General features: G+C 45.7%; 1 protein-coding gene across 4 annotated transcripts in view; it reads left to right on the forward strand.

The window, feature by feature from the left end:
- LRP8 (LDL receptor related protein 8) overlaps positions 1–20,087 on the forward strand; it is a 195,451-nt gene that overhangs the window by 164,895 nt on the left and 10,469 nt on the right. Inside the window, exons 5-10 of one of the 4 annotated variants that reach the window (XM_075097591.1) lie at positions 4,541–4,903; positions 11,354–11,476; positions 11,828–11,950; positions 15,452–15,571; positions 15,701–15,826; positions 17,727–17,898. In XM_075097591.1, the coding sequence (XP_074953692.1) occupies positions 4,541–4,903; positions 11,354–11,476; positions 11,828–11,950; positions 15,452–15,571; positions 15,701–15,826; positions 17,727–17,898 (1,027 nt within the window). The remainder of the gene's footprint in view (positions 1–4,540; positions 4,904–11,353; positions 11,477–11,827; positions 11,951–15,451; positions 15,572–15,700; positions 15,827–17,726; positions 17,899–20,087) is intronic. The other 3 variants (XM_075097592.1, XM_075097593.1, XM_075097594.1) reach the window with 3 other exon arrangements.

Consider the following 20,087-nt stretch of genomic DNA (forward strand, 5'->3'; position numbering starts at 1 on the left):
GGCTCTGGGCAGAAGAGAACTAGCCAGTACTGAAACACGAACTCCACAATTGCGCACACTCTCTCTCTCTCTCTCTCTCTCTCTCTCTCTCTCTCTCTCTCACACACACACACACACACTCTGTATTTTTAAAAACACTTCTATCCAAAGACTGCTTCTGTTCCACTCTCCTCAAGACGTGACAAGACTGGAGCTGGAGGCTGTGAAGCAAAAAATGTGACAGTTGTGCTCTATGTGTTGGCATATAGTACAAGGCAGAAATTAATGCAGAACATCTGTGGTATATATTGTCTATAGGCCAAAGCACATGCATGCTATCATTTAGATGTGATATTTTGCTTCCTAAAACTGAAGAACCTTAATGGATTACAGTACTCTACAAAACTGCTTTTGTGATCATGCTTGTTTATTGCTTTGAGTCCTGTTGGTTAAACACTTCTTGACAACATTTCCAAAATTTGTACTGGGATCACTTCATATTTGAAGTAGGTTTTGCACCTTAGAGTACAACATTTATTAATTTCTACGGCACTAAGGAAAGCAAGCTAATATTTATTTCCTTTGTTTTGAACAAATAAGCATACAATAGGACAGGTGGTAAAATCAGAGAATGCAAACAAATTGTTCAAGTCAAATAAAAAATACCCCAGTGATCATTTAATTGCTACTCACACATTTTCTATTGAAATGCTGTAGTGATGGGACTACCTAGGTACCCTGACAGATTTGTGATCGGAGGTGTGAAGTAAACTGTCCCTGGGACTTTACTTCCCCATCCTCCTCTCTCCAGGTGCTATGTAAGATAATTTGTAGTGCTGCTTTTTATTAGGTTCTTCAAACCAGCGCCAAACCATGCAGCAGGGACCCTGAAGAGCATGAGCATGCTGGCGCTTGCCTAGGTACAGAGGGATTATAAGCAGCTTTTCTCCTGTGTTGCCTGTTTGTGCCAGAGTAAGTCCCCAAGTGGCTGGAAGCTGCAGACTTTGCTTTATCCTGGCATGCCCTGCGGATTTGAGCTGTCAGAAAGGATAACAGAAGGGTGAGAGGAATTGGGCTGTTACCTGCCTTCCCGTGGCCAGCAGGAGAGCCAGCTGCACATGGAGATGGAGGTCTCTGCTGGAGGCATGTGTGACCCAGAAGGAACTGTCCCATTTGAGCAGGCCTAAAGATGGGTCATTAGGTCTGTGAATGAAGGAAAGGGCATTTTTATTTCTTGAGTTCACTAGAAAGTGCCTAGAGCAGCCTTCTGTAGTGAGGGACCTTGTGCTCCCATTTGGCACTGCCACTGGCTGCTAGTGCACCACTGCAGTGGCCCCTGTGACAGCTCTGGTGGCTGTCCAGTGGCCTCTTTTTCATGGCACAGTGGTAGCAGCCCATCAGTCTTACTGGCTGTCCCAGTAGCATGTGGCTGCTGTAATTGCAGGCAGGAAAAGCTGAGCACAAAGGGCTGCTCTTCTACCTCTTAGGCCTTGTCCTAGTGCAGGTGATGCCCTGTCAGTGCTGATGCTGCTGCCCCCAGCTTTAGCTGTGCGAAGGAGTTGCAGAATTGATCCCCACCTAAGGACTGCGGTGGTGGGAAGGGGGAGCAGCAACCGCCAGACTGCTGCACTTGTTCAGTGGGGGACAAACTTGTAGTCTCTAGCGCTGTCATCACACTAAATTTAATTTTTAAAAAGAAATAAACTAATCATGACCATGCAATTTTTCTAGCTACTAATTCAAAAGCTTCACTGAGTAAGTTCTCATGAGAGGTTACAAAAGCTGAATTGCTTCTATTTTCTGGCTGCGATTATCAGTAATTTTATATCTGTACTGGGATTTGTAGGTGTAGAGGAGGAACTTTTGTGCAAACTTCCATTGTCTGTATCCCACTCATGTTTATCAGTTGCTAATTTGCCAATGCAGCAGATTTCTGAAGGGAAACATGTACAGACAGAAGGAGGGGTGGAGGTGAGACCAGGAAAACAACGAGGGGGAAAAAAGATGGGCTCATTACAATTGTGGGAAAGGAAATTAATGCACATTAGGGGTGTGCAAATCATTACAACCTTGCCCAAAAATTAGGGATTAAAGGAGTATGCAAAATTTTGCTCACTGATCTGTTTCTGAGATTCATCAAAATAATGCCAGAAAAGCAATTTCTTCTCAGCCTTGATCTGTTACAGAAACTGTACATAGTCCTAGAAATATTCCTGTTTCTCACTTCCTTTTTTAAATAGATTGGTAAGATCATAACTGTTACCTTAAATTTCTACTTGGCAGTTCCATATTATGCATCATCTGAAGAGAGTGTTAGGTTATACATCTGTGTACAGGGTTAATAGATTATTTTATTTCTATAGAAAAGTATGCTCGCTGAAGAAAAAGAGCAGAATTTGGGTGAAAACTGGAGCATTTTAATGGTCTCGACTCTGCCATACAAAAGAGTTTTGGGATTTTATTTTTTTTTTTCAGATGCTTCTCCACCAGACTGAGCTCATATTTCAGGTCCTTATGAGAGGGATTCATCTCCTAATATTAGTTGTCTAATCTCAGTTCCCCCTGTTTGGAGAGGATAAAAATTAGCCCCTCCAAGGGACAGTTTTTATCCCAAGCTAGGTGCCAGGAGTTGCCTGTTGAGGGCATCTCTCTATATTCAAAATACTCTACCAAGTACAGAAGGAGCCTGAGCAACTGACCAGATAATATTTCAGTGTGTAACAGTGGTCCTTTGGTGACCACACTCTGATGCATTTAATTATTGATGTCAGGTTGGGCACACAGCAGTGTGCAGCTGAGATTCTTTTTAACGTTTATCTCCATTGGAGGGAGCTTGGGTCGTAGCCAGTGGACAGTGGTATTGCACCAAAGAAGGCAAACCTCTGTCTTCTAATCAGGCAGATTGCTGCTCTGATAGACACAGTAACACCTGGAAAACCTGGGACTAAATGGGACAGAGCACAGGGAGGAGGGGAGAAATATATATATTGACACACACTGATGTAAAACTACAGGCTGCTTAGGTTAACAGACAGAGCCCAGCAAGCTTGCAAGCTATGATGTAAATAAGTATCCATGTACAAGTGTACAGGTTCTTAATTGCTAGATAAAGAGAGTTTCTCTTCCAAGTATAAAATAGATGTAATATTTCAGTAGAATACCACTGGGTTCCTGTCATTGGCTGAAAGCTGGGATATGACAATTCCGTTACAGAGATTCTGCCGCTTTCCAGATGCATTTCATTGCAGCAATCAGTACCATCTGAACTGTGCGGTTCATCATAGGGGCTCTGCAGTTACAACAGCAAATAGTTCTGGTTCTGAAGACAAAAAGATTCCCAAGTGCAACGTGAAAAAAAAACTGTTGTAATTTATTTGTATGTATTTCTTGTATTTGTGATTTGTCAAAGCCACAACTTTCTTGTGAAATCCTGAAACCTGATTCTGTGTCAGGAAGCTGGTAGCGTCAGCGCAGAGCAAAGCGAAGTGCTGTGCAAGTCTACCAGTGCGTGCCAGCACACCTGCAGCCTGCCCTGCAATCTCCCTGTTCTTTCTGTGCTATCACCCCGTACACCAGGGCTTGCCTGGCTGCTCTTGCCTCAACACCAGGGCAGCACTGCAGCTGGGCCCTCACTTTTCCTACCTGCAGTTCTCGCAGCGCTGCTGCCCCTTCTTCTTCAGGGATGAAACTGAAGCAGCAGAATTCTGTTTTAAGTAACTATCTAAAAGTACTTATGGAGAATTTCTTCCAGGGTTTTGGTTCCCCCACACCTTGATGAAATAAAGTGACTGTGAACTGCATATTTTTGGAGTACCTGAAAGTTTAATTTGAGCAAGCTTCTCTGGTTCAGCTGTCCATTAGGCTTGCAGAGGAGAGTACTTCACTCAGCTTCCTATCTGACAAACACCTCATTTGTATGTTAATGTTGAGCTGTGATTTCCAGAGAAGGCATTCAGTGTGTTGTAAAGGGCCTTACTGGCAGATTGCAGCTAAATTGATGCTCAGCTCACTAAATATTTACCCTACACATCCCACTTAATATGTCCAAAACCAGGCACACTGTGAAATCCTGAAACCTGATTCTGTGCTTGTGAAAGTCAGGAAGCTGGTAATGTCAGCGCAGAGCAAAGCAAAGCGCTGTGCAAGTCCACCAGTGCGTGCCAGCACACCTGCAGCCTGCCCTGCAATCTCCCTGCTCTTTCTGTGCTGTCACCCCATACACCAGGGCTTGCCTGGCTGCTCTTGCCTCAACACCAGGGCAGCACTGCAGCCGGGCCCTCACTTTTCCTACCTGCAGTTCTCGCAGCCCTGCTGCCACTTCTTCAGGGCTGCCCTTGGCCTGTAGAGGATACATCCTGTGGCACAGCTGGGGAAATGACCACTGTGTCTTCACCTGCTCCTTGCCATGTAGGTTACCATTGGGAAAAATGTTTTGGGACAGCCAAGGTAGTGCTTTTGTGCCCTCTCCCTCTCTCAGATATTCCTAATGTGGTAAAGCTGGCACAGTGGTGAGGGGTAGGCTGGAGACCTCACAGCTCACGTGTTTGTTTTTATTCCCAAGCCTGTTCTCCCAATGAGTTCCAGTGCAGTAACAAGTCGTGCATCTCCATCATCTTTGTGTGTGACGGTGACAATGACTGCGGGGATGGCAGTGATGAAAGAAAATGCTCCCCTCTCACCTGCAACCCCAATGAGTTCCAGTGCAACAATAGTGTGTGCATCCCAGAGCTGTGGGTCTGTGATAATCAGCCAGACTGTGAGGATCAGTCAGACGAGTCCGTAGAGAAGTGTGGCTACAATGCCAAGGCCCTCAACACCTGCGCAGCTCATGAGTTCCAGTGTGGCAATGGTGAATGCATCCACCTGAACTGGAAGTGCGACGGGGACGAAGACTGCAAGGACAAGTCTGATGAGCAGGATTGCCGTGAGTGTCTGCAGGGGTAGGGCAGGGCTGGGTGTTCTTTGTGGGGGAGAGGGGCCAGAAGTCTGCTGTGGGCTGTGTTTTAAGACAAGTCTTTGATGTTTATGCAGCAACTGTGTGCCTGACAAGGAGCGTTTGTGTCCCAAATGCCGTGGCTGGGTGCCCAGCCCAGCAGGGTCAGGTATATTCTAGACTCCTTTTATGCTTTTTCCTTGAGGATTCAGAGAGGAGGTGCAAGAACTGTTGGATGGTACCATGCCTCAGAAGGGATCTGTTTCACTAGAAAGACAGGGAATAGAAAATGGAAAAAATGTTCAAAGCCCTCAGGCTGCTTGGTGGGGTCACAGCCTGGAGGTTAGAAGCCGCAACACTAAAGGGAATATATGATCAGCAGAAAAAAATAATTTTCTGCCTCTGAAGTTAGAGTATACTGAGCAAGGCAGTCAAGAGCAGCACCTCTGAAGAATCCAGTTTGAAATGCACTTTGAGCTTGGCTAGATAAAGGCACAGAGCTAATAAATAATGGATTTCTTTTCAGCTGGCTTTATACATTTAACATGGTGTTGTTGGTGTGCGTGATATTTTTAATGTTTCATCCATTTTTAGCCACTAAATTGTCAAGCTGGTCACTTACCTGAGGCAGAAGAGGGAGACAGACAAGAAAATAAGAGCAAAATGTTTTGCTAAAATATTCATAATCACAAGATTGAAATAAAATATTTACATAGCTGTATATATTTAGCAGCTCTGACATTGGGCCACCTTTGGGGGAGGAAGGCAGCAACCAGCTGCAAAAAACAGACATTTTTGCAAAGGTACCTAAGAAAATTTACCGCTTTTGCCAGCACCATCTTTTCGTACTTTGGACAACACTGAGTCTAGGCTGGTAAGCTCAGAGCAACCCTGTGGGAAAGCCCTTCAAGGAGCGGGGGATCAGACTCTCCCAGGCAGAGAGAGGCAGCAGTAACTTCAGTGACTTCTTCACCAAGAGCAGGAGGATGTAGTAAGTCCTAGACACCACTGTTCACACTGCAGGGGCGCAGGGGGATGAGCCACAGGTAACTCTGGAGGTGCTGTGGCTTTAAAAGAGCCAAGGACTCTTTTAAGAGAGGAGAGAGCAGAGTAGGAGAAGCCAAATATGTTTTGTTAGGAAGAGAGCAGCTTTGACTGCTGGGTATAAGGATATCATCACCATCAACCCCCCTTGCAAATAGGAATGGATTAGGTAAGATGTCTTTTCCTCCATATCCAAGAAGGGGATACAGGAGCTGACAGAACCCTAGGGCAGCAGGTTCACAGGCAGTACTTACAGGGTCTGAAATGTCAGAGGGACAGTGGAATCAGGAGACAAAGCTGGTTCCTGGAATTCATTTCAGTACAAAGTGACTGCAAGAAAGCCAGGCAGCAGCATGTCTGGTGGAGATGTGTACTGCTAGCTGGGGCAGCCTGTGTTTGGTGCCTGTTTTCATTCTGAGATCTCCTGCAGACAATCCTGTACTTGTATCCCCTCTGAATCAGGAGGCAGTGGCTAGGCCCACATTACAAACACAGGTGAAGAAATGGTGTCTGGCACAGGGGACTCCCAGGAGAACGGATCTCTGTCCCACAGGTTGCATTCCCTGCAGTGACAGCAACCTGGCAGGATGGCTGAGTTTAGACAGCTCAGGAGAGTGAAAGGTGAGCTTCTTTCTCTTTCCAAGTGGTGAGGCAGAGGAGCAGCTTACAGATGGCACTTCTGATGAAATGTCTCTGAAATTTCAGTCCCTGTTGTTCAGCTTGAAAGAAATATTTTTAAGCCTTTTACAGGCCCCATTTGATTTGACACTCCACTGGCTGAGAGGAGTGGGACTGGGCCCATGTACCTTGCTGAGGCAGAGGGAGCACTCTGTTCCCCAGCTTCTTTCCTTGACCCTACAGGCACCAGCAATATCCAGCTGAGCTCAAACTGCCGAGATGTGAGGCCCAAAAGGAGCACAGCTCTGACAGCATCCGTCAGCTACAGAGCAGTTTCACCAAGTAGCACCTCCAGATATGCCAAGGGCAGCCTCCCTAGGGCAGAGGATCCAGCTGGACACGGTTGCAGCGCAGCACAGTGCTGACAACCAGTGGAGGAAGGAGGAAATGTGGCAGAAGTGACTTGAGACAATTACAACTCTAACTAGCTGAGATTTAGCACTGGAGTGTTTTTTTCCAGTAAGTCTTAGTGCAGCACAATGTGCAGCTTATCTACCCAGGAGAAATGAGTATGTGAGCTGCTTCTGGTGCTTTCAGTCCTGTGGGCCAGGAAACACTGGGATTCAAAGCCCCATGTTTTAGCTATTGCAGTGCTCCTCTGTATGGAGTGCCTGGTTCTGCCCTTTACACCCGTGCAAACTAGGAGTCACCCCAGTGCCATAGAAGTGTGTAAGCCTGCTGCTGTTTACACTGTGGGGAGGGACATCTCTAAGGTAGTAGTCAGGAGAGGACTTGCAGCACTGAGTACTTGTGTAGCTGATGGGTTGACTGGGTCAGAGTCAAAACTAATGTTGCTTCCCCATCCTAAATGCAGCTGTTGCTTTGCTGCACATGCCTGCAGTAAGAAAGCGACATTTGAGAGCTCTGGAAACTCAGCATCCCTGTTCATCTGTTGGACTGAAGAGTTGAGGGATTGACCTTTATTATATTTTTTTCCTCTCCAGAAATTCTCTTTTTGAGATCAGTATCACGTGGCACGCAGGGAGTTACAGGTGTGTGATGCTGCTCCATCCCCTTAGCTACAGTGATGGCAGAAGTACCACTAGGTTTGAATTGATTAAAACCGCAGATACCAGCACTACATCTTCTCTTGCAATTGGGAATGATACAGGGTTTGCATTGTATAAAATAGAGGGATGGGAGCTAATGCTTTAAAAAAATGTCATGAGGCCATCACCAGTCATTTGTTATAATCATTTTGGGGTGATAAACGAGTAGAGCAGAAATGAAGGGTGACAACTGGTGAACAGGTTTTGGCAGCGAGACAGCAAATGAATAGGAAGGAATGAGTCATTTCAGGAAAGCTGTGTGAGAACAGTGACTGGCTGGGTTTTTACCCCTAGCATGTATATTCAAATATGTATATATATTTATAAAATGAACATTAGGTTAGATTTGTCTTCAAATCTAGAATGGTTATATTTTAAAATGTCCTGTGCAACTCACATTAGGGCATCCAGGAGGAAGAATAAATAACTCTTACAACTGAAAGTTGGAAATAGATCCTTGAGACTTGACCTCATACTTTTGTGCCTCTGATTTCCCATCTGCAAAATGGGATTGATGTATTTTGCAAATATTGGGGTCTTCTTGAGATTAGGTTCATTTTTTCGGGGGCAGGGGGATGACACGGACACCCCAGAAGATGGAAGAAACACAGTTTCAGACTTGGAATCTGGAATATATCTGCTGGATGTGAGCAATACAGCTTTGTGCCCAATATTTGCAAATGGGAAGTGTGTCTGTTTGAGTGTGCCTGTTAATTTAGGGGGTTTTGGTAAATTGTTTCATATTTGATTTGCAGAGCAGAGGAGATGGCTATAAAACTGCTGAGATTTCACTGATTTAAACCCTCCAAAATAGCCCAGCAAATAAGGAGCACAGCTCTTCCCTCTTCTTGGAATATTGCTCTGCTTTGGGAAGGGCCCTGATGGCAACTTGCTGGTCAACTCTGCCAGTGGTGCTGGGATGGGTTTGTGTCCCAGTTTCAGGATAACAAAGTTCCTGGCCCTCTCCTCTCAAACTTATGCTCTCCAGGCCAGGCATAAACATGGCATTCTCTCTCCTCCTACTGAAAAATACACCAAAAAAATAGAAATGCTGTATATGCATTTTAATATTGTTGTGATCAGTAAGAGTTGTTACTGTATCTGCTCTTTTTAAGTGTCTGTTAAGAGGCTCAGGAGCCATTTCTCAAAGGTCTGAGCTTCCACAGCTCTGCTGGAGTGAGAAGTGAGCCAGGAAACCAAGCCTGGTCTCCGAACTTCTGTCTCTTCTTCTTGAAGCAAAAACTTTGTGCAATGATGTTGTACAATCCTACATTTGTGTTCTGCAGTCCCTGTATAGCAACCAAGCTAAGAGCTGTGCTGTCATTTTTCTCTCAGTCTTGTGGTACTTGTGCAGCATTGTCTTTGCAGTTCCTGCAAAATTTGCCTACATTTTAATTTGTTTTAGGATTAGAAACCTTTCTATTCCTATCATCTAGCTGTAACTGCTTTTAGAAGAGCTTTGAAGAATCTAATTGAGGACAATTAGTAGTTTTTATAACAGCTGCCTTCCAAATCTGTAGCTGTTGTCATGCAGATATACTTGATAAACTGGAGACCTGTTCTTGCTCCTGGAAAGAAAAAAACCCCATTGGCTTTAATTGCACGTTGTGCTCTTGTGGGGGGCTACTACTTATAGTCAGAAATGGAGGACCATTCTTTCCTGTCTCTGCACATAGAAGTTGCTACAGAAAAGATGAAGTAAACTGTTTTTCATGTTGGGGGTGAAGACAAGAAATAATTGTGGCAAGGGCATTTTCAGCTAGACACTAGGAAAAGGTTTGCAATGGTCAGGGTTTAGCTTGGAAGAGCTCAAGATTGCCTAGGGGGAAGGTGGTCTCTCAATCATCAGGGCTTCTCCAGGCAGGTCATTGCACACGGCAAGAACGGTTCAAGTGCCTCTGCATCCCTGCAGGAGCTCTCAGTGCCACTTCCAGATCTGTGGTTTCCCAGACCACAGCTTTGCTTCTTCTTCATTTTTCTCCATTTAGAGCAGCATTCCCACATGCCTAGTTTGGAGCTGCTGTCCCAGATGTCCCACTGGGGTTTCCCATTTCTGTGCCTGGGCTTATAAGCCGAAATGTGGTGACACAGCTGGTCCCATAACTATGCTTATTGCTTGGGATTTTTTTCTTGCTTTGCAGCTTTTTATGAATATAGTACATATAGCCTTCCTCTCCAAGGAGCAGTGCTATTTCCAAACTTTCCTCATGTGAATACTGTGTATTTCTAAAGGCAGGATTTCTCCCTTCCCCCACCAGCCCTGCAGTTGTGGCTTTCTCTGTCTCTTGTGCCCTTCGCCTGCTGAAGATGCACTAGAGCTAAGTCCAGTGAAGCAGCCATGAATCTGGATCCTGCATGCTGTGGGATGCAATCACCAATAATGCTGAGCCTTTGTACAACTAATGCTTTATGGTATCGATGCTAGCTCACTTCATGTCTATGGCTCTTCCTGGGTTATCTGAAAGTAGTAATTTTTGTATTAGAACCAGTTTGTCAAATTGTCAAGGAAGGTCTGCCACGTAGCTCTCACCTCCCATGTGTAACATCAGTGCTGACCTCCTCTAGTTATTCAGAGGCAGTGATTTTCTGTCATGTGATACCAGGATGCAATCAGCAAGATGGAAAGGGTAGAATCAAGAGCTCTCCAGGGTGCACTGCCTTAATAGGATTTTAAGAAAACATCTGTAAGATGGTCTCCTCAGAAGTAAGCTGCGTAACGTCTCCCAGGAATGAGGAGCCTGTTTTGTCAGTGAACTACAGGCCACAGTCCTTTGCTGGGTAGTGAGTGCCTGTACCTTTTGTCAGCTCAAGTCTGGTCCCAGCTAGGGAGGTCTCTCACTTAGTGTAACCTTGGGGAGGGAAACTGCTTTTAGTATGGTCAGTGCAGCTGTCTGTTTAATTTTTTTCCCCAACTTTGCTGTTCATCAGATCTGTTTTGAGTCTGTAATAATCTAAACTGGGCAAATGAGCTTCAGACTTGAAACATGGTCTGACACTGTGAAGCTATTTTTGGCTTGTAACCCCAAGAAACACCAAGCCGCAGTGCAGTGGAGCTCTTCTGCCTTCCAGTGGTCTGTTAGCCCACGGGCATTTAGTAACCAGAATGATCATGTCTGTGTTTCTGGCTTTGTCCCTAGTGTGACCATGTTGGCTTTGGCAGAGACATGTCTCTTGCCTGTGCATTTAATCTGAACATGTTTTGACATATTTCTTAAATATAAATTTTCCTGAAGGTAGGAGAGCTGAGGAGCAGTTGCCTTTGCCTACCGCAGTGCCACTCTGCGCTCCTAGTTGGAAAGCAGCCTGGCCTCTCACATAGACCAAAGACCTTAGAGGTCTGCTGATAGTTCTGCTTCCTGTTTGTTTTCTTGTGTCTCACCCAAGAAGCTTCATTGGCTGCACTGATTCTGTTTTGATTAGAACTGCTCATATGGGCTTTGGGGCTCTTTTCCCAAGGATGTAGAGGGTGATCTGGGGTGGCAGAGGGGCACAGGAGGACAGTGCCTGAGGCAGCTGCTGCCTCTGTTGCTTTGGTGGAAGCAGCCGATGATGCTCTGTGACATTTGCTGATGGTGCAGAACTTCAGCAGCGTCAGAGGTACGTGACTAAAAAGTACGACACAAAAGATTCAGGTCCTGTGTGGCTAATGCTTGAATGTGTTGTCTTAAAGCTCTGGTGACCTGCCGGCCAGATGAATTCCAGTGTGGCGATGGGACCTGTATCCACGGAGCAAAGCAGTGTGACAAGGTGCATGACTGTCCTGACAACAGCGATGAGGCAGGCTGTGTCCAAGGTAGGTACAGACGGCTCCACACTCCTCGTGCTCCGTGGTGTAAGCCTGTGAGGGCTGTGTGGCCACTGGAAAGAGAAGAGGCCTGTGCTGCTCCTCAGGTCTATGGCAGGCTGCTTCCTGTAGAGAGTTTTAAGCCATTCTGGCAGTGGGGTTGCTTGGGAGAGATGATTGTGCTGACCAGGCAGACTGCATGATTTGAAAAGTTCCTTGCATGATACTCTGGCTTAATGTTCATTTGCTTACTCCCATCCCGTTTCTGCTAATGACACCCTCTTGAAGCTTTATATCAGGCTTTTGTTGTCATGAGCCTCGTCTAACTTAGTTGCTTTCCTCTCTTGCCCGACATGACAGAGTCAGCATGTGAAAGTCCCAGCAAGTTTCAGTGTAAGAGTGGAGAGTGCATTGACGGAGGCAAAGTGTGCGATTCACATAGAGACTGCAGGGACTGGTCTGACGAGCCTCTGAAAGAATGTGGTACAGTACTTGTCTTCTACGTGTTGCTCCTGTTGTAACTGCTTCCCCTCTCCTCCATCTGGTGCTCACAGCTTTGAGTGTAACCACATGTAGCTGCTAATGCTATTTCTCACTCTGCTCCTCTTTCCTTGCCTTTATTCTCTCATCACCCTTCCTATGAATATAATTAGTAGCCTAGTCTGATCATCTGTAAGTTTGAACTGTGCCCTTCTCAGCTCAGCTTTTATTCTTGGAGGGTTGTATGAACTGAGCATGGGACTAGGAACCAGGAATTCCCCCTCTCCCCAGATACCAGTGTCCTCCACAGCACTGACCAGTTTATTTAGCCTTATTGGCTAAATTATCTTTGAATTGTAGGATGATGATAACATCATAAAAATTTAGCACTGTGAACATGCTTTGAAGGTGAAAACACATAGAGAGGCAGCAACCACTGAGGGATGACTTCAGCTGTTTCTGGATTTTACATGTTTTTGCTGCTTCCCTTAGAAATGGTGGCAAGTTGCTCTCTGCAGTGTCCCGCCAGCACTGGGCTAGTGAGAATGTGCAAGCCACAAAAGCCAGGTCTGCATCAGGGCTGTCAGCAGAACAGAAAGCCCTGGCCAGAGAGCTGTGCCGCTCTCCCCAGGACAGCCCCTCTCTCACCTTTCCCACCAGGCATTGTGGGCACCAGCCCCAATCTGGGATATTACTCAAATTCATTTGTTTTTTATCCCAGTGCAGAAAAGTCTCAGACAGGCATCCCTTTCCATGCTAACATGGATCACCAGCAGCATGGAGCTCAGTGCCTGCAGCTTAAGTAACTCATGTTCAGGAAGAACAGTCAGTCTCTCCTCTGTATCAGGCAACAACTCTGTGTGTGTGCCTAGTGAGGATGCTCTTACCTTGGCACGCTTTCAGTATGCCCTTGCTTTCTCCCACACTAATCCACATCTCCCTGTCTTTCTGAGTGGGTGTAGCAACTGTCAGTGGAGGTCTCCCAGCTCTGCTGGTTTTGGCTAGGATAGAGTTAATTTTCTTTATAGTAGCTAGTATTGGGCTGTGTCTTGGATTTGTGCTGAAAACAGTGTTGATAATACAAGGATGTTTTGGTTACTGCTGAGCAGTGTTTACACAGAGTCAAGGCCTTTTCTGCTTTTCACCCCACCCCACCAGCGAGTGGGCTGGGGGTGCACAAGAAGCTGGGAGGGGACACAGCTGGGACAGCTGACCCGAACTGACCAAAGGGATATCCCACACCATATGACGTCATGCTCAGCATATAAAGGTGGGGGAAGAAGAAGGAAGGGGGGGACATTCAGAGCGATGGCGTTTGTCTTCCCAAGTAACCATTACGCATGATGGAGCCCTGCTTTCCTGGAGATGGCTGAACATCTGCCTGCCCGTGGGAAGTAGTGAATTAGTTCCTCATTTTGTTTTGCTTGTGTGCACAGCTTTTGCTTTACTTGTTAAACTGTCTTTATCTCAAACCATGAGTTGCCTCACTTTTACTTTTCTGATTCTCTCCCCCATCCCACCGGGTGGAGTGAGCGAGCAGCTGCGTGGTGCTCGGTTGCTGGCTGGGGCTAAACCACGACACCAGCAAAGCTGGCAGCCCAGTTTGTCTTAGGAGACTGGACAGTGGCACAGCACAGCTGAGCTTGGTGCTCAATCTTACACCGGTTCCATGGCTGACTTGGTGCAGTCCCAGGCTCACAGTGAGGTGTCATTTGAGTTAGAAAGCTGAGCAGAGAATAGCCCCCAAAGGAAACACGTTTCTTTAAGAGCGCAGAATGATGTGGATTGCTGTGAATGTAATGCCCACACACAAGTAATTGACTCAGCAGGCAGGAGGTGAAGGATGTGCTCCTCACCTTGGTGTGCCTGTCTAGCTGTGTGTTAGGCACTGCAGTGCCCTCCAAGATTCCCCAAAAAAGCATGGCAGAAGACAGAACACCAGTTTTCTTACTTTAGGCAGGCAGTGAATATCTGCTGAAGTTTGGGTAATGGGCAGCAGCTGCCCAGCAGAAAGAGAACCAGCTAACGCCTCTGCCTGGCTCCTCCTCAGCTCCTACTGAGAAGTGCAGCAAGTGAACCAGCACTTTATTTACAGTCTCTAAATCCATTCCACAATGCACTTTTGAAACCATAGGAATCATCTGAGTGAGGGCTTGCTTGTTAGTTAAAACAGCCTTTGTAGTATTTTGCAGAGAGCAATTGTGCATGTTTGTGACCCAATTTGCTAGAGGCCTATTCAAGTGCAGGAATAGGTGATATCCATTAGTAAACATCATCGAACAGTGACAACACATGATGGGACAGTATGGACACCTTGGAGCCTGGTGAACTTGCTCTATTAATGTGTTGGTATCTATAGGTATGTGTCTTTGATAGGAAGGTGAAGGCATCCCAAAGCTGAGATGGGGTTCCTTCTGGCATGGTATTTTCCTAGTCTTACTGACTTAATTGGCATATGGTTGTTTTAATTTTCTTCCAAGAGCACTGGTTTAATGGCTGTGTTGTACTGCTCCCCTGCAGTGTGCAAGAAAGGAAAAAGTAAAAGATAAGTAAAAAATTTGCCTTTAAATCACATTATAGATTGAAGCAAATCAGTTTTGCTTGTTCTAGTGAGCCCACTATCCCTGAAATCCCACAGCTTCTGTTCAGCAGTCTTACTTAGGGAGAAGACTTTTTCTTTACCTTATGTAGGTTAACTACAACAACAAGAAATGTTTCTGACAGGAAACCAGCTTTCCTCAACCTCTCATTCAGTTCTAGTTCCAAGGATCCTTGTCCATTTCAGCACTTGAAATCAGGATTAGAGAGGTGGCCTTGGATTAGACAGGGACCCAGGAGAGGATGGGAGCTGTTACTTCATAAATTGCACACTTGGGCTGATGCAGGCTGCCAGCAGAGACTGTCATGTGGGAGGTGTTTGTGGGAGGACTGTATCTCAGTGCTAATGGAGTATCTCTGACAGACTGTACTTTGGTGTTTTCTGGAATTTTCATATAGATCATTCCTTGGAGCTAGATGGGAAAATAGTACAGTATTTCAAATTAGCTGGCCCCTGGGAGATGAGACTCCCCCAGCATGAATTATTAAAGCTTAGAGAGACTGTTCAGAAAAGTCAACAGGAACCAGCGCATGGGGAAGAAGGAGTCTCCTGGAGAGAGCCCTTAGGTCCCTTCAAAGTTTCTCACATGTGGCAGAACGTGCTCAAAGCAGCAGCTCTTGGATGGGATGAGGTGTAGAGATTCGTATACACTCTATCCCCAGGGCTCCCTGTTCATTTAGCCACTAGCTTTCAGTTCAAATGATCCTACAGTGTTGGTTTGGAGCAAGAAAGTAGTATGGTGGTGGCTTCCTATCTGTGGAGTCACTCATATGCTCTATGGGGCCAGACCCTGGCTGCCAAAAGCTGATAGATATGGGAAAATTTCTGAGAACTTCTCTTAATTTTATTCAATCTTACAACTAAAAACCCTCCTTTGTTATAGATAATCTGTATATCCCTTCCAGGTATTAATGAATGCTCTATGAACAATGGTGGTTGCTCGCACATATGCAAAGACTTGAAGATTGGTTATGAATGTGAATGCCCGCTTGGATACAAGCTTCTGGATAAAAAAACGTGTGGAGGTAATTTACATGCAAACAGCAGTCCCTTGTGTTTCACCATACAGAGACGTGATTATATTCACTTCAGCATTGCTCCATCACAGATGGTTTGATTTCAAGTTATTGATGGGTTTCAAACACTCCTTTCAGACATAGATGAATGTGAGAATCCAGACGCTTGTAGCCAGATCTGCATTAATTACAAGGGGGACTACAAATGCGAGTGCTACGAGGGATACGAGATGGACACCCTGTCCAAGAATTGCAAAGCCGTAGGTAAGACAACGCCAGAGGCACTTAAAGTCTGCTTGCTCAACATCACAACTCTGATAAGAAAACACGCTTGTAGGGCTGAGGCTAGGGGGAACAGAAACAAAAGGAAACTAGCAAAGCAGGCAAGCAAAGACATTTCATTTTGAGCAGCATAGAACTGCTGCAGTGATAGCAGATGCATCTCTAGGCAAGAACTACTGATCATGCAGATCAGAATATTTTAACAGTGTACAGAGGAAGATTACAGTCACTAGTTGGCTGTTTGAAGCTGAAACCAGAAAAGAAACTCTCTTGACAGGTTTTGTTAAAAACAGCACAGCAAAAACATTTAGTGGTAGTAGTATTAGAAGGAAGAAAACATCCCAATTAAAGCACAGTAGGTTAGCCACCTCTCCACCGTGCCAGCTTACACAAATACCAATATGGACACCAGCAGTTTGCTTGCCCTTATTGCAAAAATGAATATGAATGTCAGAGGGAAGGAAAGTTGAATTGTGCAAGGCTACGCAATAGCCATGCTGGCAGTTTGTTTAATGGAAGTAGTGGTTCTCTACAGGAAGGGTGGGTTACCTACAATACAAAATTGCTTCTGTAGTGTTATCGTGTACATCCATGTAGCCTCTTCTTTCCCATGTTCTATATGGTATGCACAGTGTCCTGCTGTCGTCATAAAGTCTGTTAGTCTCACATCTGCAGTGAGTTAGGACTGACCCAAATCATGGGACTGATCTGCTTGTTGGTTAGTTTTCTAACCAACAACAGAATTTTTTCTGTTGTGCCTGAGATTCTGTGCTGGGAGCCCTGCAGCATGATGTATTCCAGAGCTAAAACCTTGTCCCTGCTCTTCCCTTTCAGTATCGTGTTCCTCAATCCCCTTTTGTGCTTCCCAGTGGAAAGACGCTCTTCACTAGGATCTTCTACTGGCCACTGTGGGAGACAAACCAGTCTAGCCCACTAAAGCTTGTGCTTGAGCCTCCCATCTTGTCCCTACCTCAAACAGGGAGGTGCACAAAGAGCAAACTAAAGCTTTAGCTGTTTGACTTGCAGCTTATTTTAGTGACACTTAAGAACACAGAGAATCCCACACTCTGATACTTGTAGAGGGCAAGGATGTGCACCTCTTGGTCTGAGCCTGGAGACATAGGTGTCTGCCTCCTACAGTAGGAAACTGGCTGCCATGGGGCCCACTGTGAATAACTGTGGAGGCTAAGGTGCTGGCTCTGGTCTTCTAAGAAAAATAACTATTGGGTTTCTAGGTGTCCTCCTCCTGTCTTTTGGAAAATTCAGGTCAATTTTATGCTTTTTGAGAGGCTCTGGCCTGGGCTGGCCTGAGATCATGACTGCAGCAGCAGTATCACCAGCACCCAGGCTGCAGGCTCTGGCCCCACAAAGAGATGTGAACTGCCTGAGCGCAAGCGCTGAGGTGGACTGTGAGTTCTGCATGTACGTGACAGTCCAAAATTCCTCCTTGGCAACACTGGATTCAATGTGGCTCTATCATGCCTCAAGTCTGGCTGCCTCCCTTCCCTCCAGCCGGCCCAGAGGGCTGTCTCTTCCTTGTCCCGGCCATGAGTCACCAAAATCTGGCCCAAGTATTTTGTATCTAAAATGTGTAATTGAAGGTGAGGCTATTCCCCAGGGTTTTGCTTATGGCTTAAGAGAATGGGCAGACCAAGAGCCAGTGTGCCTCTGGTGATCACAGAGGTGCTGCGGTCCTCTATGTCTGCGTGTGATAGCTCTGCCTCTAGAAGCCATTTACACTTGCTTCTGGTGTGGTATAAAGCTTCATTACAAAGCAGAACTATCAGTGACTGATAGTTTTGTTGTTGTCAGAGAAATGAAAGCTGAATCCAACCCTTGGGTCAGCTGCTAAAATGGCAAATGTGCTTATTTTCTGTGGTAGGCAAGAGTCCATACCTGATCTTCACCAATCGCCATGAGGTCCGGAAGATAGACCTGGTGAAAAGGGACTACTCTCGCATCATTCCCATGCTGAAGAATGTCGTGGCGCTGGACGTGGAGGTGTCAACAAACAGAATATATTGGTGTGATTTGTTCTACCGAAAAATCTACAGGTAAGGGGCAAGAGAGGATGTGTGTTTTGGTACCTTTCCAAAGCTGTGGTTCAAGCTGTACCCCTTAAGGATAATCTGCGGACAACTCTGCAGGGTCAAGTGAACCTGAGGGCTTTTCTTCCCTTACTGGATTACCTGTTGTGGCCCAGACTTTGTAAGTTTTTTTAGGAATTGATAAAAAAACAGAGGCTTGTGCAGTTACTTAGTTTGATAATACAGGAAAGCTTTCTGTCAATAATAGGCTGCATTTGTGCAATTACACATAGACTCTTGTTTACTGAATCATAATATTGTTAAGTGATGCTGCATAAGACTGCTGCTGTGCTGTGTGCTTGCTGTATGTGAAACCATAAAGGACTTAGCATCTGAAAGCACAAAGGAGGCAAATGGTAGGAGCAAGGAAGTAGCAACACAGATACTAGCTGCCCACTGTAGCCTCTGGTAGACTGGATTTAAATTCACAGCATTTGACCACAGAACACATTCTGTAATTGTCATTCTCCCTCCTCCTTCAGCTGTTTTTATGGCATCCATCACAGTATTATGTACTGGGGCTTGTGAGTGTGCCTAGTCAAAAATGCATTTAATTTATGCACTGAAAATCCCCCATGTATATTCTGATTTGCATAGCTATTGCACCCTATTGCAGCTTCTACAGTGATTTGTTCTGGATTTTAGCTAATGATCAGGCAAAGGTTGATTGGTTTCAGTGTGGGGGAGCCAAGCCAGGGTTTCTGCAGGCTGTGGTAGCTCCCATGCCATTGGCAGGGAAATACGCCGAGGCTGTGCTGAGTATGAAGCTAGGCAGGTACCCTGAGCTGGCCTGTGGGGCTCTGAAAATGGGGCGATGGCTCAGAAGAAAGCTGGCTGCTTTCACCGTGTCTGATTCTGTAGGCACAGGCATGGGTGGGTAAGGGCTTTATATTCATACACAGGGAATTATTCAAGACACAGTGCTCCTTCTGCAGTGCTCTGACAGTGGATGCCCTGGGGTGCTGGGGGCCACTGAACAGTGTTCATACCCTGAACATGGCTATACCAAGTCTTTTTTCTTTTTTTCCAAACAGCAGAATTTTTCTCTTTCTTACCCCCGTTTGCACTAGCTTCGTTGCAAGTCCCAGCTTTTCTGCAGAGCAAGCTGTGCAATTATAACTTACATTTAATGTTCCTATTTAAGATACTGCTACTAGCACTAATATCAAACACTTCTAAACACTGCCCTTCCAGCTGAGAACAGGACTCCACCTGCCAGAGTCCTCTGGGGGAAAGCGGTCTATAGTTGAGAGGTGAAGGTGAAAATGACGGTACAGGTGGTAATTGCTGGAAAGAGATCCCATCTTTATTAATGCTCTCACCTCACATGCCTTTCCAGATCCTCTCCTATTGAGGTGATGTTCCCTTTGGGGTGTCAGAAGATGTTTTACAATATTTAGTTACTGGGAGAATTGACATGTCACCTGTATTTCAGCCCTCCCATTCTGAAAGCCGCAGGAGCTTCTCTCTGCTTCCCCACCAGTGCAGCAAGTCACATTGAGGGTACAGCACAGCAGCTCACTGCAGTGCTGCCAGGAAGTATTGAACATGACTGTTTCACTGGGGAGGAATTAACTGACCGGGAGTTGTATAGTTAGAACATGTGGTCCTCATCAGACTAAAACAACAGTGTCTTGGGAACATCATCAGATGCTCTGCAAAACCCCGATGATCCCATTCATTTGGTGCTGGGTCAGAGAGAAACCAATACAGTTCCTTCCAGTGAAGATGCAGTAGTACGCTGTTAATCCCCGCTGACTCTGCAAAGCCGTTCCAGCCTGGGCCGCAGACCATAAAAGAGTATCAAGAATTCCTGCATTTAGACACGTTTCCAAATCTCTAACCTGAGACTTGAGACCTTAGCTCCCATATGACTTACCTTCTCATTCCATGACCAAAGGCAGGATGGGCAGTGAACAGGAGATATAAACCATCTTGCAGTTTCAAATGTTCGGGGAGAGGCAGAAGCTTTCTGCTCTTCTGTAACTTTTTAAAGATGTACCAAGTTATTCCAAGAGCCAGAATAAGCTTTTAGAAACACCGATGCAAACTCAGAATAACTCCATTTCAGTTCACTCAGTGCAATTGATATTGGTGTAGGGATAACAGAGCAGAATCGGCCTGTGTGCTTGTAGGAGCAATACTGAGTTAGTTAT

The sequence above is a fragment of the Phalacrocorax aristotelis genome, chromosome 6 (assembly GCF_949628215.1).
Source record: "Phalacrocorax aristotelis chromosome 6, bGulAri2.1, whole genome shotgun sequence".
Taxonomy (NCBI): domain Eukaryota; kingdom Metazoa; phylum Chordata; class Aves; order Suliformes; family Phalacrocoracidae; genus Phalacrocorax; species Phalacrocorax aristotelis.